Genomic DNA, 17,236 nt, shown 5'->3' on the forward strand with positions numbered 1-17,236 from the left:
GACCTGTACCTAGTAAGTGCCAGTAGCATTCTTCCACTTCCTAGTTGTGACAATCAAAGTGTCTACATACAAATGTCTTCTGGGGCACAAAATAGCCCTCATGTGAGAATCAGTGCTATAATGAAGCTCTACCATGGCACTCTATCAACATTACACAGGTTCATAAAGTCTACATAAATAAGACTTGACAGCAGCCAGATCCAAATCTTAATTCAATGCCCTAAAATTTCTGCTAGAGAAAGAGAAGATAAGCCTGGTGAAGAGAGTCCATTAGATAGCTTCTCATTCCTGTCTCATGGAAGACTGACACAAACTTATTTTTCATCTATCCCCTATTTCCAGTTGAACACGGGGCCTCCTACCCCTCTCTTCCTTACAGCCCAGCTGAAGGATTCCATTCAGCAGAAACTAACACAACACTGCAAATCAACCATACTCCAATAAAAAACAATAAAAAATAAGATATTATAAAGATGCATGGCTCTAGTTTAGACTTTTCTCCTTTCACGTCAGCAACAAATTGCTTCTCTAGCCTGTCACCTGGTCCCTTCTGCTCCGTGTCATCCTGTGGAACAAGGAACACAGGGAGCTGACACCATGCTGATCTTGCTCTTGCTGTTGGCCTAAGTAATTCAACACCATTTGTGCCCACTGTCTCCGTACTACCCTAATATTCCAAAGTATGATAAGCCAGTCTCATGGCTACCACTATGCTGCTACTTCGGGGCTGCCTGCTTGCCAATAATATAAACAAAAGTATGTTTGAAAAATAGTTTTAAGATACAATGAAAGAGGATAGAAAGTACTGAGGAAGTTTAGCAGAATGAATTGGAAATAATTGGGCAAATTATGAAGTTTATGAAGATTATAAATCAGATAATACTAAGTGAAATATCTCAAAACTGGAATTTTGTTCAGGCTAACTTTTCACTAAGGGAGAAAAGGTCTGATATTCATACAGTGGTATTATATAACAGTAACACTGGGATTCCACTGACCCAATTGGAAAATAGCTCTTCCCTGAGCCATTCAAGTTTCTGCCAACTGCCCTGCCCCCTCAACCTTTCCAGGATCCAGCACCTAAAGGAGTAATCCTTAGCACATACAGGACCCTGTTTCAGTGATAATATCTATTCTAATCAGATGGTACCCATATTATCCTGGTTCTTCATATATTTGGCACTACCACCAAGAACAAAATAGTATGTGCCCAAAGAATATAAATTACACACGCACATTTTTTTCTAGAACCAAAAAAATTTTAAAAAGGAAAATTATAGTTTGGGTTGGAAATAAAAGCAGAGTAAAAGTATTTTATGTCAAATATAGAAGGAAATGCTGCCATTTGTGACAATATGGATGAACCTGGATGATGTTACACCAAGTGAAGTAAGTCAGAGAAAGATGATTAATGTGTTATTTCGCTTACATGCAGAGGCTAAAAACTCAAATTCTTAGAACCAGAAAGTAAAATGGTGGCTGCCAGGGGCTGAAGGGGGTTAGGAAGACGGGCTAATGTTGGTCAAAAAGTACAAACTTTCAGTTATAAGTTGAAAAAGTTCTAAAGATCTAATGTACAGCATGGTGCTTACTGTTCATAATACCACTGTTATCATATACCTGAAATTGCTAAAAGAGTAGATCTGAAGTGTTCTCAAGGAAAAATAATAACCACAGAGGTACAATATATTCTATGAAGATACCCTATGAAGATATTATACAATGATTTACTCATCTACTTCATTTCAAGAGAGCTACACCTCGATAGACAACAGAAGTATTCTTGTAATCATTTTAATCTTCCTCCCACCTACCAAAAAAAAAAGGATTTTCTCAACTATAAAGTAGTAATTCATTCTTTGGAACATATCCCTGTTCATATGCAACACCAGCAATGGTGTTCTTGAATAATGAAATATTTCACTATGCCTTAAATATATTATGGAAGACACCAAATCAAACTGAGAAAAGAGTTTATAAACCAGATATTTCAAAGCCAGTAGTGTTCAACAGAACTTTCAAACCATAGCTACATGTGGCTACTAAGCACTTGAAATGTTGTATGACTAAAAAATTGGTTTTTTAATTAAATTGAATTTTAATAGGCACAGGTGCCTAGAACCATTTCAAACTACTAAAAATTTCAAGTAGGAGTGAGCTAATTTTATCTTCTAATTTGATCTGGTCCCATCACTTCATGGGAAATAGACGGGAAACAGTGGAAACAGTGTCAGACTTTATTTTTTGGGGCTCCCAAATCACTGCAGATGGTGACTGCAGCCATGAAATTAAAAGACGCTTACTCCTTGGAAGGAAAGTTATGATCAACCTAGATAGCGTATTCAAAAGCAGAGACATTACTTTGCCAACAAAGGTCCGTCTAGTCAAGGCTATGGTTTTTCCTGTGGTCATGTATGGATGTGAGAGTTGGACTGTGAAGAAGGCTGAGCACCGAAGAATTGATGCTTTTGAACTGTGGTGTTGGAGAAGACTCTTGAGAGTCCCTTGGACTGCAAGGAGATCCAACCAGTCCATTCTGAAGGAGATCAGCCCTGGGATTTCTTTGGAAGGAATGATGCTAAAGCTGAAACTCCAGTACTTTGGCCACCTGATGCGAAGAGTTGACTCATTGGAAAAGACTCTGATGCTGGGAGGGATTGGGGGCAGGAGGAGAAGGGGACGACAGAGGATGAGATGGCTGGATGGCATCATTGACTCGATGGACGTGAGTCTGGGTGAACTCCGGGAGTTGGTGATGGACAGGGAGGCCTGGCGTGCTGCGATTCATGGGGTCGCAAAGATTCGGACACAACTGAGCGACTGAACTGAACTGAATTTGATTTAGAAGCTCTATGTACAGTATAATACCTGAATCATTATCTTATAAGCGTTACTAATTATATACCTACTCTTACTTTTTAAAATTCTTTTAATGCTTTTAACATTTTACTTACTTGGGTTTAGACAACAGTTCTCTGAAGTTGCCTTTAGACCCTTCTTTAAGGCGATTTTTCAGTTCTTCAAGTTTGTGTACCTGCTTTACTATTTGTGCAATGCTTAAACTGACTGTTTTATCAGGTGTTGGAAACTCTGCTTCTGAAAAAGTTTGATCTTTGCTTATCTAAAAATAATAAAATTATCCAATTACTTGGGAAATACTCATTATGCTCCCATACCTCAAAGGAACTTCATTTCACTTATATCTAAATAAATTTTATATTGTCAATCTATAACTATAATGAAATACTAATTTTACAAATATATGAGCAACTTCCTAGCAACAGAATTACAGTAAGTGTTGGTTTTTATATGTCAAAACTCAAATCCAATCTTGTTTATTTTTTTAATATATAAGGATTTTAAGTAAGTTAAATAACAATTTTAGCAGAATCAGTTAAAGGTAACTCAAAATATTTAAAAAAGAATGCTAATCCTTGGGATGAGAGGATAAGTTAGGAAAAAAGTAGTTAAGCCATAGTCTTTGCGGCATAGCAAAGAGAAATTCTAACACTGGGAATTTAAAACAGATACTTCACCTTACGAACATTAACCTGGAATGGGATTAAAGATATAACAGCATGAAGTACTGGGTGATGTCCTAGAAGTCTGAGACTGTGGGATGAAGAACAAATGGAAGGGAAGCAGGAGATAAAGAAATACCTTATGGACAAAGGCAAGATCCCAAATAAGAGGATACCAGTTATAAACTGAACCTTTAGTGACATAGCAATCAGCTACAATTATCCATATACTGCATGTCATCAAAAATACACTCTCTATTGTCCCTGTTTATAGCAGTGGAACATTTCTATCTTGACAGGCAGCATGGTATTAACCTTTGTCAGCAGAGGGTCCTGAAAATTTAGAGGAGGAAGAAGCTTTTCTTCCAAGTTCTGTCATCTCTCTGCTTAATCCTAGGGCAGTACACTGTGTAACTAGTACTATTCACCTACAGCAAGTTTTAACAGCACCCACCCCCATGGATGGCTTTCTGGCAGGTCCCTGGTATGGTACATTCCCCACAGGCATCTTCTCTCAGAACTTTAATTGGACTAAACAATAAACACAGCCAAGGTAGAACTAGTATAATTCTCTAACTCCCTAAAGCTACCCAGGAAATCATTCTGCTGTATTAATAACATATATAAAATCTTTTTCAAAGTGGAATTTAAAGCCCATAAGGATAGGGACCAGCATTCCTCAAACTGGTGGCAAAAATGTGAAAATGAAAGTATTAAAAAATCATTAAAGTAACATTAAATTTAAAGAAAAACAAATACAAAATTTTATGAATAAGCATATATCATACTATGAATTTTTACACAGGAGAAATCTTTAAGTTGATAAGGCCTCGTGTCACTTATTTACTATTTTAGTAAATTATGGAAAAAATAAGTTAAAATTCCATTTCAATTTTAGAAGAATGAGTCAAATTCAAAGTAAGCCAGACAATACAGGAATATTGTGTATAAATCACTAAAAAACATTTTATTCTACCTATTTATTCCTCCTCTTTCTAAGTCAAAAGATTATAACCAATGGTTATTAAAATTCTTAAATTTATACTTCAAATTGGTTTTCAAATGAGACAAAATATTTAATTAATAAGAAATGCTATGCTTACCTCTTCCATCTGATTGACCTGTCGCTGAAACCACTTTTTAAAAAAGAAAACAAAAAGAAATATTGACAACTTAATTTCTGCAGTGAAATAAATGAGTCCGTATGTCTATGTGTATGTGTGTGTCTATGTATCAAATATTAGCCCTACATCAAATATCATTTTATCCTAGTGTTCAGAATGGAGCTAATGCCACATAAAACTGAAACATAAAATTTTTAAATATATATAGTAGCAAGTTTGGGAGCTTTTGTTTTTCATTTCTTCAAAACTTAGAAAACTTTTTCATTTATATGCATTTCTGTATTAAATTATAGTAAGCAATATATTGAACATACCTTAAAAAGAGATTCCAAAATCTGGAAAATAAAGTTTTAATTAAAACACTTAAAAATAAAATTCTTACAACATAAAATATCTAATTCAAGTCTCTTGAAATTTTTAATCACCAAAATATACTAGTTACTAAAATACACCTATAAATCTATAATCCAAATCACAACAATTTTATATTTACAGATGGTTTTTAGTATATCTTGCCAAGACAATTTAGTTCTAGGAAAAAAAGAATTTTCCATCCTTAATAGATCTATATTAAAAAAACTCAATTCACATTTATGATTTCATGTATTTTCTTAATATAGGTAAGAAAAGAAAATTTAAATTCCTCTCAGAAAAGCACTATTTTTTCCACGGAGCAGATAGTACAATAATGAAAAGCATTATCATTATTATTTTTTAAATATAACTTTGCTATACTAAAAGATCTAAGAATCAAGATATAAAATATTACACTACTACTTGTTTTTTTTAATGGAAAATGCAAAGAACTAGTTTTGGAGATTGAGAGAAAATGAATACACAAAACCCATCACACAGTCTAAAATACCAATATTTACCACTTTCAAAATGTAATGCTAAACTGATAACCTTTGCCACAAAAACAACCAAACTCAATCACAACCAAGTAAAACTTATTAAAGAAAAATTTTATTACAAACATTCAGGCAGGAAGAAAAGTTGCTTAACTGAAAGAAATCAGAATAAGCATAGGGAATTTCCTGGCAGTCCGTACTCACTTTAAAAACAATAAAATGTAAATACTACATATGAAAATACTAATGACCCATTCAATGCTATAAATAAAGGAAAATTCACAGAAATAAATGCCTATGATGATAAATAATGCTTTCCAATGCCTTTTATAACAACTTAAGGCACCATACCTAGACTAATATTGCTGACTGGATAGTCATATTTAACATCAAACAGCAAATATAACTAAGTATTTTTTTACTAAAATGTTACTAATAACAATAATTTAATTAGTAATTATCAGTTTATATTGTTTTATCATTTTAAACTTATGATTAAAATATTAAGTAACATACTTGGCAGTTTACATAGAATACATACATTATGTTCTTCCTTAGCTGCTGCTTCTAACTGAGTTGCAAATTGTGAACAACATATTAAGAATGAAGTCAGATCATCCCCAACCTTATGAAAAAAGCAGCAAAACACAGTTACTTTTATTTCAGAATTCATATGCATATCCATCTGTATTTCAGTATACTTAACTATTTTTTAAAATAGCTTTGTATGTGTAAATTATGTCCCTTGAAATGCATCAAGATAGGAAACCATGTTCACTACACTAGCAAATTCTCCTGGAAAGAAAGTACATTCTGAGAAGTGGTTCAATAATGACATATACCCAACTATGTCTTTTCTTACATTCTCCTTTACACAGATGCAGAATATCAGGCATTCCAGCCTTCAGACTCCTGAAATTTGCAGGTAGCCAAAAACAAAATATAGGACTTCCCTGGTGGCTCAGACGGTAAAGCATCTGTCTACAATGCGGGATACCTGGGTTCTATCCCTGGGTCGGGAAGATTCCCTGGAGAAGGAAATGGCAACCCACTCCAGTACTCTTGCCTAGAAAATCCCATGGATGGAGGAGCCTGGTGTCCATGGGGTCGCAAAGAGTCGGACACGACTGAGCGACAAAAAAAAATTTAAAATATACAAACTATACAAAAATATAAAATATATAAAAACAAAATATACACTTAAATATGCATTATAGTAATGCTTTGTGTTAGAAATGAATGTTGACTATGACTTCTGATTTATAAGCATACTTACCAAGAGGTATAGTCTTTCATCCTCATTTAATGAGCAATAGAAATTTTTGAAGAAAAAGTTACATATTAAAATGTCACAATGACTGAATCACTTTTAGTAGAGCTGCTGCTGCTAAGTCACTTCAGTCATGTCTAACTCTGTGCAACCCCATAGACAGCAGCCCACCAGGCTCCACCATCCCTGGGATTCTCCAGGCAAGAACACTGGAGTGGGTTGCCATTTCCTTCTCCAATGCATGAAAGTGAAAAGTGAAAGGGAAGTCGCTCAGTTGTGTCCGACTCTTGGCGACCCCATGGACTGCAGCCCACAAGGCTCCTCTGTCCATGGGAGTTTCCAGGCAAGAGTACTGGAGTGGGGTGCCATCGCCTTCTCCAAATGTACAGTAGTACCTGGAGCTTATTAAGAGTACTGGAGTGGGGTGCCATTGCCTTCTCCGTTCAGTAGAGCAATGATGTGTAAATCAGACAATTGACCAAAGATTTTTTAAAAATCTCAGATGCTTATACACAGTTATAACATTCTCAACAGAATATTCTCCAAGAGGAATATGTTCCCTCAACATTACATTTTAAACACACTCAAGTTCATACTTTTTTTTATCATGGTAAAAACTGATAGTCATATAGGAGACAGAGGGGGAAAATAGTCATTCAGGAGAGTGGTAAAATGAATTAACCAGAATTATTCACCAATAGAAAATGAGACCATCTGAATACTTGGGGATTTCCTCCCACCTATATTCAGGTCACAAATAGAAGATGAAGATCAATTTGATCAAGATAAACATTCTTTTTCAAGTATACATGGAAATTATCCAGGACACATGCTGGGCCACAAAGTAAGCCTCACTAAATATAAGAAAATTGAAATCATATCAAGCAAACTGTCTGACGCTGTGATGCCAGAAATCAATTACAAGGAAAAAAAACCTGCAAAAAACACAAGTACATGGAGGCCAAACATTATGCTACTAAACAACCAATGGTTCACTGAAGAAATCAAAGATGAAATAAAAAAATACCCAGAGACAAATGAAAATGAGAACATTATGACCCAAAAACTATGGAATGCAGCTAAAGCAGTTCTATAGAGGGAAGTTTATAGCAATACAAGCTTATGTCTGGCAAGGAGAAAAATCTTAAACAACCTAACTTATACCTAAAACAATTACAAAGAACAAATGAAACCCCAGGTTAGTAGAATAAAAGAAATCGTAAAGAATCAGAGCTGAAATAAATTACAGACTAAAAGAAAAAAAATAGAAAAGACCAATGAAACTAAAAGCTAGTTCTTTGAAAAATTAAACAAAATTGATAAACTTTTAGCAAGAGTCATCAAGAAAAGAAGGGAGAGAACACCAATCAATAAAATTAGAAGTGAAAAAGCAAAAGTTACAACCAAATCATAGAAATACAAAAGATTATTAGACTACCATGAGCAACTATAGGCCAATAAAATGGACAACCTCAAAGAAAACAAAAACAAATAGAAAATACGAACAATTATCAGAAATGAAATTGAAAGCGCAATTTTAAAACTCCCAATAAGCAGAAGTCCAGGATCAGATGACTTCACAGGGGAATTCTACCAAATATTTAGAGAAGAATTAACACCTATCCTTCTGAAAATATTCCCAAAAACTGTAGAGGAAACAACACTTCCAAACTCATGCTATTAGGCCATCATCAGTTCAGTTCAGTTCAGTCGCTCAGTTGTGTCCAACTCTTTGCGACCCCATGAATCGCAGCACGCCAGGCCTCCCTGCCCATCACCAATTCCCGGAGTTCACTCAAACTCATGTCCATTGAGTCGGTGATGCCATCCAGCCATCTCATCCTCTGTCGTCCCCTTCTCCTCCTGCCCCCAATCCCTCCCAGCATCAGAGTCTTTTCCAATGAGTCAACTCTTCGCATCAGGTGGCCAAAGTACTGGAGTTTCAGCTTTAGCATCAGTCCTTCCAATGAACATCCAGGACTGATCTCCTTTAGAATGGACTGGTTGGATCTCCTTGCAGTCCAAGGGACTCTCAAGAGTCTTCTCCAACACCATAGTTCAAAAGCATCAATTCTTCGGCACTCAGCTTTCTTCACAGTCCAACTCACACATCCATACATGACCACTGGAAAAACCATAGCCTTGACTAGACGGACCTTTGTTGGCAAAGTAATGTCTCTGCTTTTCAATGTGCTATCTAGGTTGGTCATAACTTTCCTTCCAAGGAGTAAATGTCTTTTAATTTCATGGCTGCAATCACCATTTGCAGTGATTTGGGAGCCCAAAAAAATAAAGTCTGACACTGTTTCCACTGTTTCCCCATCTATTTCCCAGGAAGTGATGGGACCAGATGCCATGATCTTTGTTTTCTGAATGTTGAGCTTTAAGCCAACTTTTTCACTCTCCACTTTCACTTTCATCAAGAGGCTTTTTAGTTCCTCTTCACTTTCTGCCATAAGGGTGGTGTCATTTGCATATCTGAGGTTATTGATATTTCTCCTGGCAATCTTGATTCCAGCTTGTGCTTCTTCCAGCCCAGTATTTCTCACGATGTACTCTGCAGAGAAGTTAAATAAGCAGGATGACAATATACAGTCTTGACGTACTCCTTTTCCTATTTGGAACCAGTCTGTTGTTCCATGTCCAGTTCTAACTGTTGCTTCCTGACCTGCATATAGGTTTCTCAAGAGGCAGGTCAGGTGGTCTGGTATTCCCATCTCTTTCAGAATTTTCCACAGTTTATTGTGATCTACACAGTCAAAGGCTTTGGCATAGTCAATAAAGCAGAAATAGATGTTTTTCTGGAACTCTCTTGCTTTTTCCATGATCCAGCAGATGTTGGCAATTTGATCTCTGGTTCCTCTGCCTTTCCTAAAACCAGCTTGAACATCTGGAAGTTCACGGTTCACGTATTGCTGAACATCCAAGGAGTGGTGGCTGCGCGGGAGCAGGAGGCCTGAGAGGAGCTACTCCACGTTCAAGGTCTGGAGGAGCGGCCGTCAGGAGATACCCCTCGTCCAAGGTAAGAGGCAGCAGCTGCGCTTTGATGGAGCAGCCGTGAAGAGATACCCCACGTTCAAGGTAAAAGAAACCCAACTAAGATGGTAGGTGTTGCAAGAGGGCATCAGAGGGCAGACACACTAGTCAATCTAATCACATGGACCACAGCCTTGTCTAACTCAATGAAACTAATCCATACTGTGTGGGGCCACCCAAGATGGGAGAGTCATGGTGGAGAGATCTGACAGGATGTGGTCCACTGGAGAAGGGAATGGCAAACCACTTCAGTATTCTTGCCTTGAGAACCCGATGAACAGTATGAAAAGGCAAAATGATAGGATACTGAAAGAGGAACTCCCCAGGTCAGTAGGTGCCCAATATGCTACTGGAGATCAGTGGAGAAATAACTCCAAAAAGAATGAAGGGATGGAGCCAAAGCAAAAACAATACCCAGTTGTGGATGTGACTGGTGATAGAAGCAAGGTCTGATGCTGTAAAGAGCAATATTGCATAGGAACCTGGAATGTTAGGTCCATGAATCAAGGCAAATTGGAAGTGGTCAAACAGGAGATGGCAAGAGTAAACGTTGACATTCTAGGAATGAGCAAACTAAAATGGACTAGAATGGGTGAATTTAACTCAGATGACCCTTATATCTACTACTGTGGGCTGGAATCCCTTAGAAGAAATGGAATAGCCATCATGGTCAACAAGAGAGTCTGAAATGCAGTACTTGGATGCAATCTCAAAAACGACAGAATGATCTCTGTTCATTTCCAAGGCCATTGTCACTCTGATACAAAAATCAGACACACCATGAAAATGAAAATTATAGGACACTATCACTGATAAACATAGATGAAAAAATCCTCAAAATACTAGCAAACCCTACTCCAACAGTACGTTACAAGGACCATAAAATAAGATCAAGTGGGATTTATCTGAGGGATGCAAGGGTTTTTCAATATCTGCAATCAATGTGATACACCTTAAGAATAAAAAGCATATGATAATCTCAACAGATGCAGAAAACATTTCTGATAAAATTCAACATCTAGTTATGATTAAAAAAAAAAACTCTTTAGAAAGTGGGAATCGGGACTTCCCTGGTGGTTAAGAATCTGCCGAGCAATGAATGGATGTGGGTTCGATTCCTGGTGGGGGAACTAAGAGCCTGCATGCTATATAGCATGGCCAAAAAGAGACAGAAAAAGGAGGAAATAAAAACATTCAGATTGGACAGTAAGAAGTAAAACTGTCCTTATTTTAAGATGACATAATTGCTTAGGTACAAAACCCCGAAGTATCTATAGAAAGATCCTAGAATGAAAAACAGTACATTGAGCAAGTTGGTAAGATATAAGATCAACACATGAAAATCACTCATATTTTTATATACTAATAACAAGGGAAAAAAATAAAAAACACAATGCCATTAAAAGTCATTCCAAGTAGCATGATATTAATGTATAAATCTAAAGAAAAATATACCAGATCTGTATGATGAAAATTACAGAATGCTGAAAAAATAAATCAAACAAGAAAAAGAAATCAAATAAACCAAGAAACATACTGTGTTTGAAAGACCCAACACAATCGTTGGGTTTGAAATATCCAACATAGTTATTTTATTACATGAAGCCAAACCCAAATCCCTAACTAACAAAATTAATTATAAAATATAATCACTTTAATAGTTACATCATTTCAATATATACAATGAAGATATTTGTTAAAATTCAATAATCACTTCAATGTTTGGGATTCTTTTATTTAGCAAACCAAAAAATAGAAAAATAATTTCTTAACCCAATAAAGACTACACATTTGCAAATCAACTCCAACCAAAGCTTAAATATTAAGCAGGAGATTCATTAGCATCAAAAGTAAGCTCAAGATACAGATATGCCTTACTTAAACTTTAAGATAAGTATTTGGCAGAGGATGGAAAAAATCAGTACAGTACTTTCAGGTTTCCTAAGATGATCATTTTCATGGATGGTGAATTCAGAAAACATATATAGATTCTAAAAGAAAATCTTAGCCCTTTACAGCATTAATGTCTCTACATTAGCATTACATACACTTACAGAAAAGTTTAATTCTTCATGTTCAGGCTTCACAACTGCTTTTTCTCCATTTTGAGTGCCATATCCATAGGTTTCTTCCAAACTGGAAACCACCTATAAGAAAAATCAAAGTGAATTATGTACTTACAGTGTAAAAATTGTATTTATTAATACATTAAACATAAAAATGTACTTAATCAACCATGTCAGAATCATTTTAGCAGTAAGACTTATTTCTGCCAGTGCCATACACTTAAATTTTCCATCTCATGCCCCACCTCACATCATCCTGAAGAAGCAGTATAAGCAATAGTCCTTGATGCCTCTCAATGAAGGCAGGCCCTATGACTCTTCCATTTCCGCATTGAAGGAAGAGTCTATGAACAGCTGAAGCCTCAACTCTACTCACCACCTCAAAATCTGACTTGACTTTCTTTTCTTCCTTGAAGAGACGAGGAAAACTAGAGAGATGGAGACCACAAAGCAATATGTTTTTAAAGGAAATTCTCTGAGCTAACCCTTTGAACTTTGAGCAAACTTGTACTTTGGAAGTTTGATAAACTATACTTTTTGTATATTTGTGCTATCCCTCACTGTTCTCACTTGGTATTGGGTGCATGTACAACTCAATTCTGGATCAATGTGCAAAAAAGAAACTCAGAGAAAAGGAGATTTCCCCCCCTCCATCACTGAGAACTTGAGTTTCTAAAGCGCAGAGAAGAGCTAACAGAGCAAGCATGAAACTTAGAAAGGCCTATTCTTAGAAAGATCTGCTTATGTCTCAGAACCTGTATTTCAGGAGGATCCCCACTGTTTGCTGACTGATGATAATGGCTCACTGTCCCTAAATTCACTGTACAAACTGTATGATTTATGCTGAACACCTGCTTTCCTTCGGGGAGTATGGAATTTTGGTACATGCAGTCACGAAATCAAAAGATGCTTGTTCTTTGTCTATGACAAACCTAGACAGTGTATTAAAAAGCAGAGACATCACTTTGCCCACAAAGGTTTGTATAGTCAAAACTATGCCTTTTCCAGTAGTCAGGTGCAGATGTAAGAGTTAGACCATAAAGAAGGCTGAGCACTGAAGAATTGATGCCTTCAAATTATGGTGCTGGAGAAGATTCTTGAGAGTCCCTTGAACAACAAGGAGTTCAAACCAGTCAATCCTAAAGGAAATCAACCCTGAATAATCATTGAAAGGACTGATGCTGAAGCACCAATACTTAGGCCACCTGATGGGAAGCGCCAACTCATTGGAAAAGATTCTTCATGTTGGGAAAGATTGAGGGAAGGAGGAGAAGGGGGCAACAGAGGATGAGATGGTTGGATGGCATACTGATTCAATGGACATGAGTTTGAGCAAACTTTGGGAGACAGTGAAGGACAAAGAAGCCTGGTGTGCTGCAGTCCACGGATTCACAAAGAATCTGATACAACTGAGCTAGTGAACAACAAAAAGGCAGAGAGTACCAAGATGACCAACCTCCAATGAAACACTGGGCATTGAGTCTCTAATAAATTCTTCTGGTATACATTTCACATGTGTTGCCACAATTTGCTGTTGGGGGAATTGAGCATGTCCTGTGTGACTCCAAAGGTAAAGAAATCTAGGAAGCTTGGACCTGGTTTCCTCCAGACTTCATCCCATGTGCCTTTTCCTTTTGCTGATTTTGCTTTTCTTTCACTATATCTTAGCTATCAATATGACCATATGCTGAGTCCAGTGTGTCTTCTCAGGAAATCAATAAACCTGGAAATGGTTATGGGGATCAAGCATCAACAAGTATCTTACCATCTTCAGATGTTTGGTAATTTTCCTGATCAATTCATCTTCTGCTATTAACTCCTTTGTCTTACTTGATGGAATGGGCAAAGCATACCTTACAATGGATTCTCCTGTTGGTGGAGATTTTAAGACCATCGGTTCAAGTTTATCACGTACTACTTTTGCACTATGTTTTTCCTTTGGTTTAGGTGACAATGGTGAATTAAATAGTCCTTTTTTAAATGTTAATTCTGGAACGTTTACCAATTTACTACTAGAGGTCAACAGATGCTTTACTGGCTTCATTTTGTTATTTACTTAGCTTCTGAATTATAGATGAAAAATCTGTATTCCTCCCTGTGAATAAAACATTAAGATTTCAGATTAAAGATAATGGAAGATTAAAAATAATGAAATAATGCCACTTGCAACATGAATGGACATGGTGATTATCATACTAACTGAAGTAAGTCAGACAGAGACAAAAACCACATGATATCACTTATCTGCAGAATCTTTAAAAAAAAAAAAAAGATACAAATGAACTTATTTACAAGACAGAAACAAAATCACAGAATTAGAAAACAAACTTCTGGTTACTAAAAGGTAAAGGTTGGGGGAACAGATAAATCTGGAGCTTAGGATTGGCATGTATACACTACTATATTTAAAATAAATAACAAGGACCTACTGTATAGCATGGGGACCTCTACTCAATACTCTGTAATAACCTAAATGGGAAAAGAACTTGAAAAAATATAGATATATATGTACACACTAACTCAATTTGCCAACTAAGTGCTAACTTTCTGAAATTAACATTATAAATCAATTATACTTCAATACAAAACAAAAAAAATTTTAAAGAAACAAAAAGGATAGCAGGATTATCAACTGACATGAAGATGGTGAATCCTAAAATCAACTCTGGAGAAATTACAAAATGGAGAGGGAAACATTCCTAACAGCAACAACTAAAACCCGTGAAAACCCCCCAGACGTGTGATTTATGAGTGGGCATTTAGGACAGGTGCTGAAAGGCAGGAAGAAGACAGTGGCAACAGTGAAAGAATGTATTTAGAAAACTTTAAAATTTTATTTTTACCTTTCCCCCATTCTTGAGCTAACACATGCCTTTTATGCATATTATTATTTCCACAGAAAGTAATAGCCTTTCAGCTGAGCAATATGAGGGCAGCACCAAAGTCATGACGGACTAAATAAGGAAGTAAGACCGGCAGGCCTTAAGCTTTCATCCTCCTACTTCTCTTTGTCCAAAGCTGATTAACATTCAGGACAATGCCTCCTCCCCAACAGTTTAAAAGCATGTGCTTGACCCTGGGAATTGTCTGATAGACTGGCATAATTAAGATGAAATAGCATTGGTTCCCTGTTGTCTCAAGCACTCCACACCTAGATTAGTCCCACTGTTGTAATCTGAAGTATGTCCTCTAAAAACACATGTTCAAGTCCTAACCCTTGATACCTGGGAATATGATCATATTTGAAAAGTCTTTGTAGATATGATCAAGTTAAAATTAAATCATATTGGATTAGGGTGGGCCCTAAACCCATTGACTGGTGTTACTATAAGAAAGGAAGGTAAAGACACTTGTGCATAGACATAAAAGGAAGAAAGCTATGAAATGACAAGGGCAGAGATTGGAGGGGTGCAGCCATAAGCCATGGAATATTAAGGATTGCCAGCATCTACCAGAAGCTGAAAAGAAGCAAGAGAGGATTCTTCCCTAGAACTTTCAGGCGGACCACAGCCCTGCCAATATCTTGATTTCAGACTCAGGCTCCAGAATGATGAAATAATAAATTTCTCTCACAATAAACTGTTTCAGGGACTTCCCAGGTGGCCCAAGTAGTTAAGACTCTGTGCTCCCCAATCCCTGGTCAGAGAACTAGAGTTTGCATGATGAAATGAAAAATACTCCCTGCAGCAACTAAAGATCCCACCTGCCACAACTAACACCCCACACAACCAAATAAATTTTAAAAATAAATTGTTTTAAGTCACCTTATTTGTGGCACTTTGGTACCACAGTCCTAGGAAACTAATTTGCTGATTGAAATGATTCAATAGAAAGAAAAAAGTATGATTGAGAGAGAGGGAATTGCTGTGAAGAAGTCCTTGCGTAAACAAAAAGAAAAGGGTTTTAAGGCACAAATGGGCCAACGCACTTTAGAGGAGGGAACAGAGCAAGTTTATCTAAGATAGAAGATGGGAATGCAGAGATAATGGGCTACTTTAAGAAATCAACAGAAAAGGATGGAAAATTCACCAGGTGCTAGTAATTAACCTAACAAACCACTCCATCAAGCACACCACAATTTTTAAAAAGTTACGTGTGGTGAATACTTACAAAAAAATACTTAGAATTTTACACCTCCGTTCCATTTAACCCTCCTAACAGTGCCAGGAGGTTGATTCTGACTCACCAGAAATTGACCCAAGGTTACCGGCACGCTGGTTCAGTGGTAAAGAAACCGACTGCCTATGAAGGAGATGCGGGTCTGATCCCTGGTCTGGAAGATCCCCTGGAGGAGGACAAAAAAACCCACTCCCGTATTCTTGCCTGGAGAATCCCATGGACAACAGGAGCCTGGCGGGCTACAGCCCACGGGGTCACACAGAGTCAGACTCACTGAGCAACTGAACAACAACCAGTCACTTTTCACCACGAAGACAAATGTACAGTGTTCCTTCAAGGATTCGCTTGATACCATTTCAAGCATTTTAAAGAAACATTATAGAAAAGGGGGAGCGAGGGGACATTATAGAAAATGTGGGTACACGGACGACTGGCCTTAAAGTCTGCATCAAGATAAGAAAGCGGAGAGAAAAACAAGGCTGCTTCTGCCAGAGAAACCAGTGGAAACGCTTGGTGAGGACGAGGGAGGTAGCTCACCCCCTCGGTGTACCTGCTGACGCTGCGGGCACTCAGGCTACTGGGTGGGCTGGCGCTGCCGTGGCTGGCTCTAAGGTGAACACGTTGGAAATTCTGAGCCTCCCGCACTTGCTGCAGGACTGAAGCCTGCAAATCCTGCAGACTCCAGCCCTGCTGTTTTACAAATGGACATTTGTGCTGAAAGGAAAGGGCGGGTTCCGACGACCCGCGACGGCAGCTACCAGCGCCGAACGCCAGCCGTCGCCCAACGGCCGTTGACGCCACGTCACGGCGCTGTCGCCCCAGTAACAGCGCCAGCGTCGGGAGCCGAGAATCACCTGCGGGAGGGGGATGGGCGAGGGCGTCCGCGTCCCCTACTCGGCCGCCCCGCCCTCTCTCCTCGGTGATTCCTTCCAGGTGATTCACATGGGCAGGTGATTCACGTGCGCAGGTGCTTCTAGGCTTTCGGCCTGGAGAGCTAAAACACCATCCTCTGTGGTGCTTTAAGAGCTTGGGCTTCACTGGCAAAACCTGAGTCCCAGGCCCTCCTCTGGCACCAGCTAAAGTTTTCACTGGGAGGTGTTGCGGAGTCAGTTGCCGTGCTTTTATCTATTTGTTTTAGACTAAATGTTTTGTTGCGAAATAACTGATTTGCCTGCTAAGTCACTTCAGTCATGTCCGACTCTTTGTGACCCCCACGGACTGTAGCCGGCCAGGTTCCTCTGTCCATGGG

The 17,236-nt window shown here is 37.9% G+C and overlaps 1 protein-coding gene across 1 annotated transcript in view; it reads right to left on the reverse strand.

The window, feature by feature from the left end:
• LOC102275284 (coiled-coil domain-containing protein 7) overlaps window positions 1-16,736 on the reverse strand; it is a 67,786-nt gene extending 51,050 nt beyond the window's left edge. Inside the window, exons 1-8 of the mRNA XM_070380979.1 lie at window positions 16,538-16,736; window positions 16,055-16,153; window positions 13,634-13,963; window positions 11,857-11,949; window positions 6,038-6,121; window positions 4,960-4,980; window positions 4,625-4,657; window positions 2,955-3,121 (exon numbers count right to left, since the gene is read on the reverse strand). Of these exons, the coding sequence (XP_070237080.1) occupies window positions 2,955-3,121; window positions 4,625-4,657; window positions 4,960-4,980; window positions 6,038-6,121; window positions 11,857-11,949; window positions 13,634-13,912 (677 nt within the window). The 5' untranslated portion in view covers window positions 13,913-13,963; window positions 16,055-16,153; window positions 16,538-16,736. The remainder of the gene's footprint in view (window positions 1-2,954; window positions 3,122-4,624; window positions 4,658-4,959; window positions 4,981-6,037; window positions 6,122-11,856; window positions 11,950-13,633; window positions 13,964-16,054; window positions 16,154-16,537) is intronic.
• Window positions 16,737-17,236: the final 500 nt, after the last annotated feature.

Source organism: Bos mutus, chromosome 13, assembly GCF_027580195.1.
Source record: "Bos mutus isolate GX-2022 chromosome 13, NWIPB_WYAK_1.1, whole genome shotgun sequence".
Lineage (NCBI taxonomy): Eukaryota > Metazoa > Chordata > Mammalia > Artiodactyla > Bovidae > Bos > Bos mutus.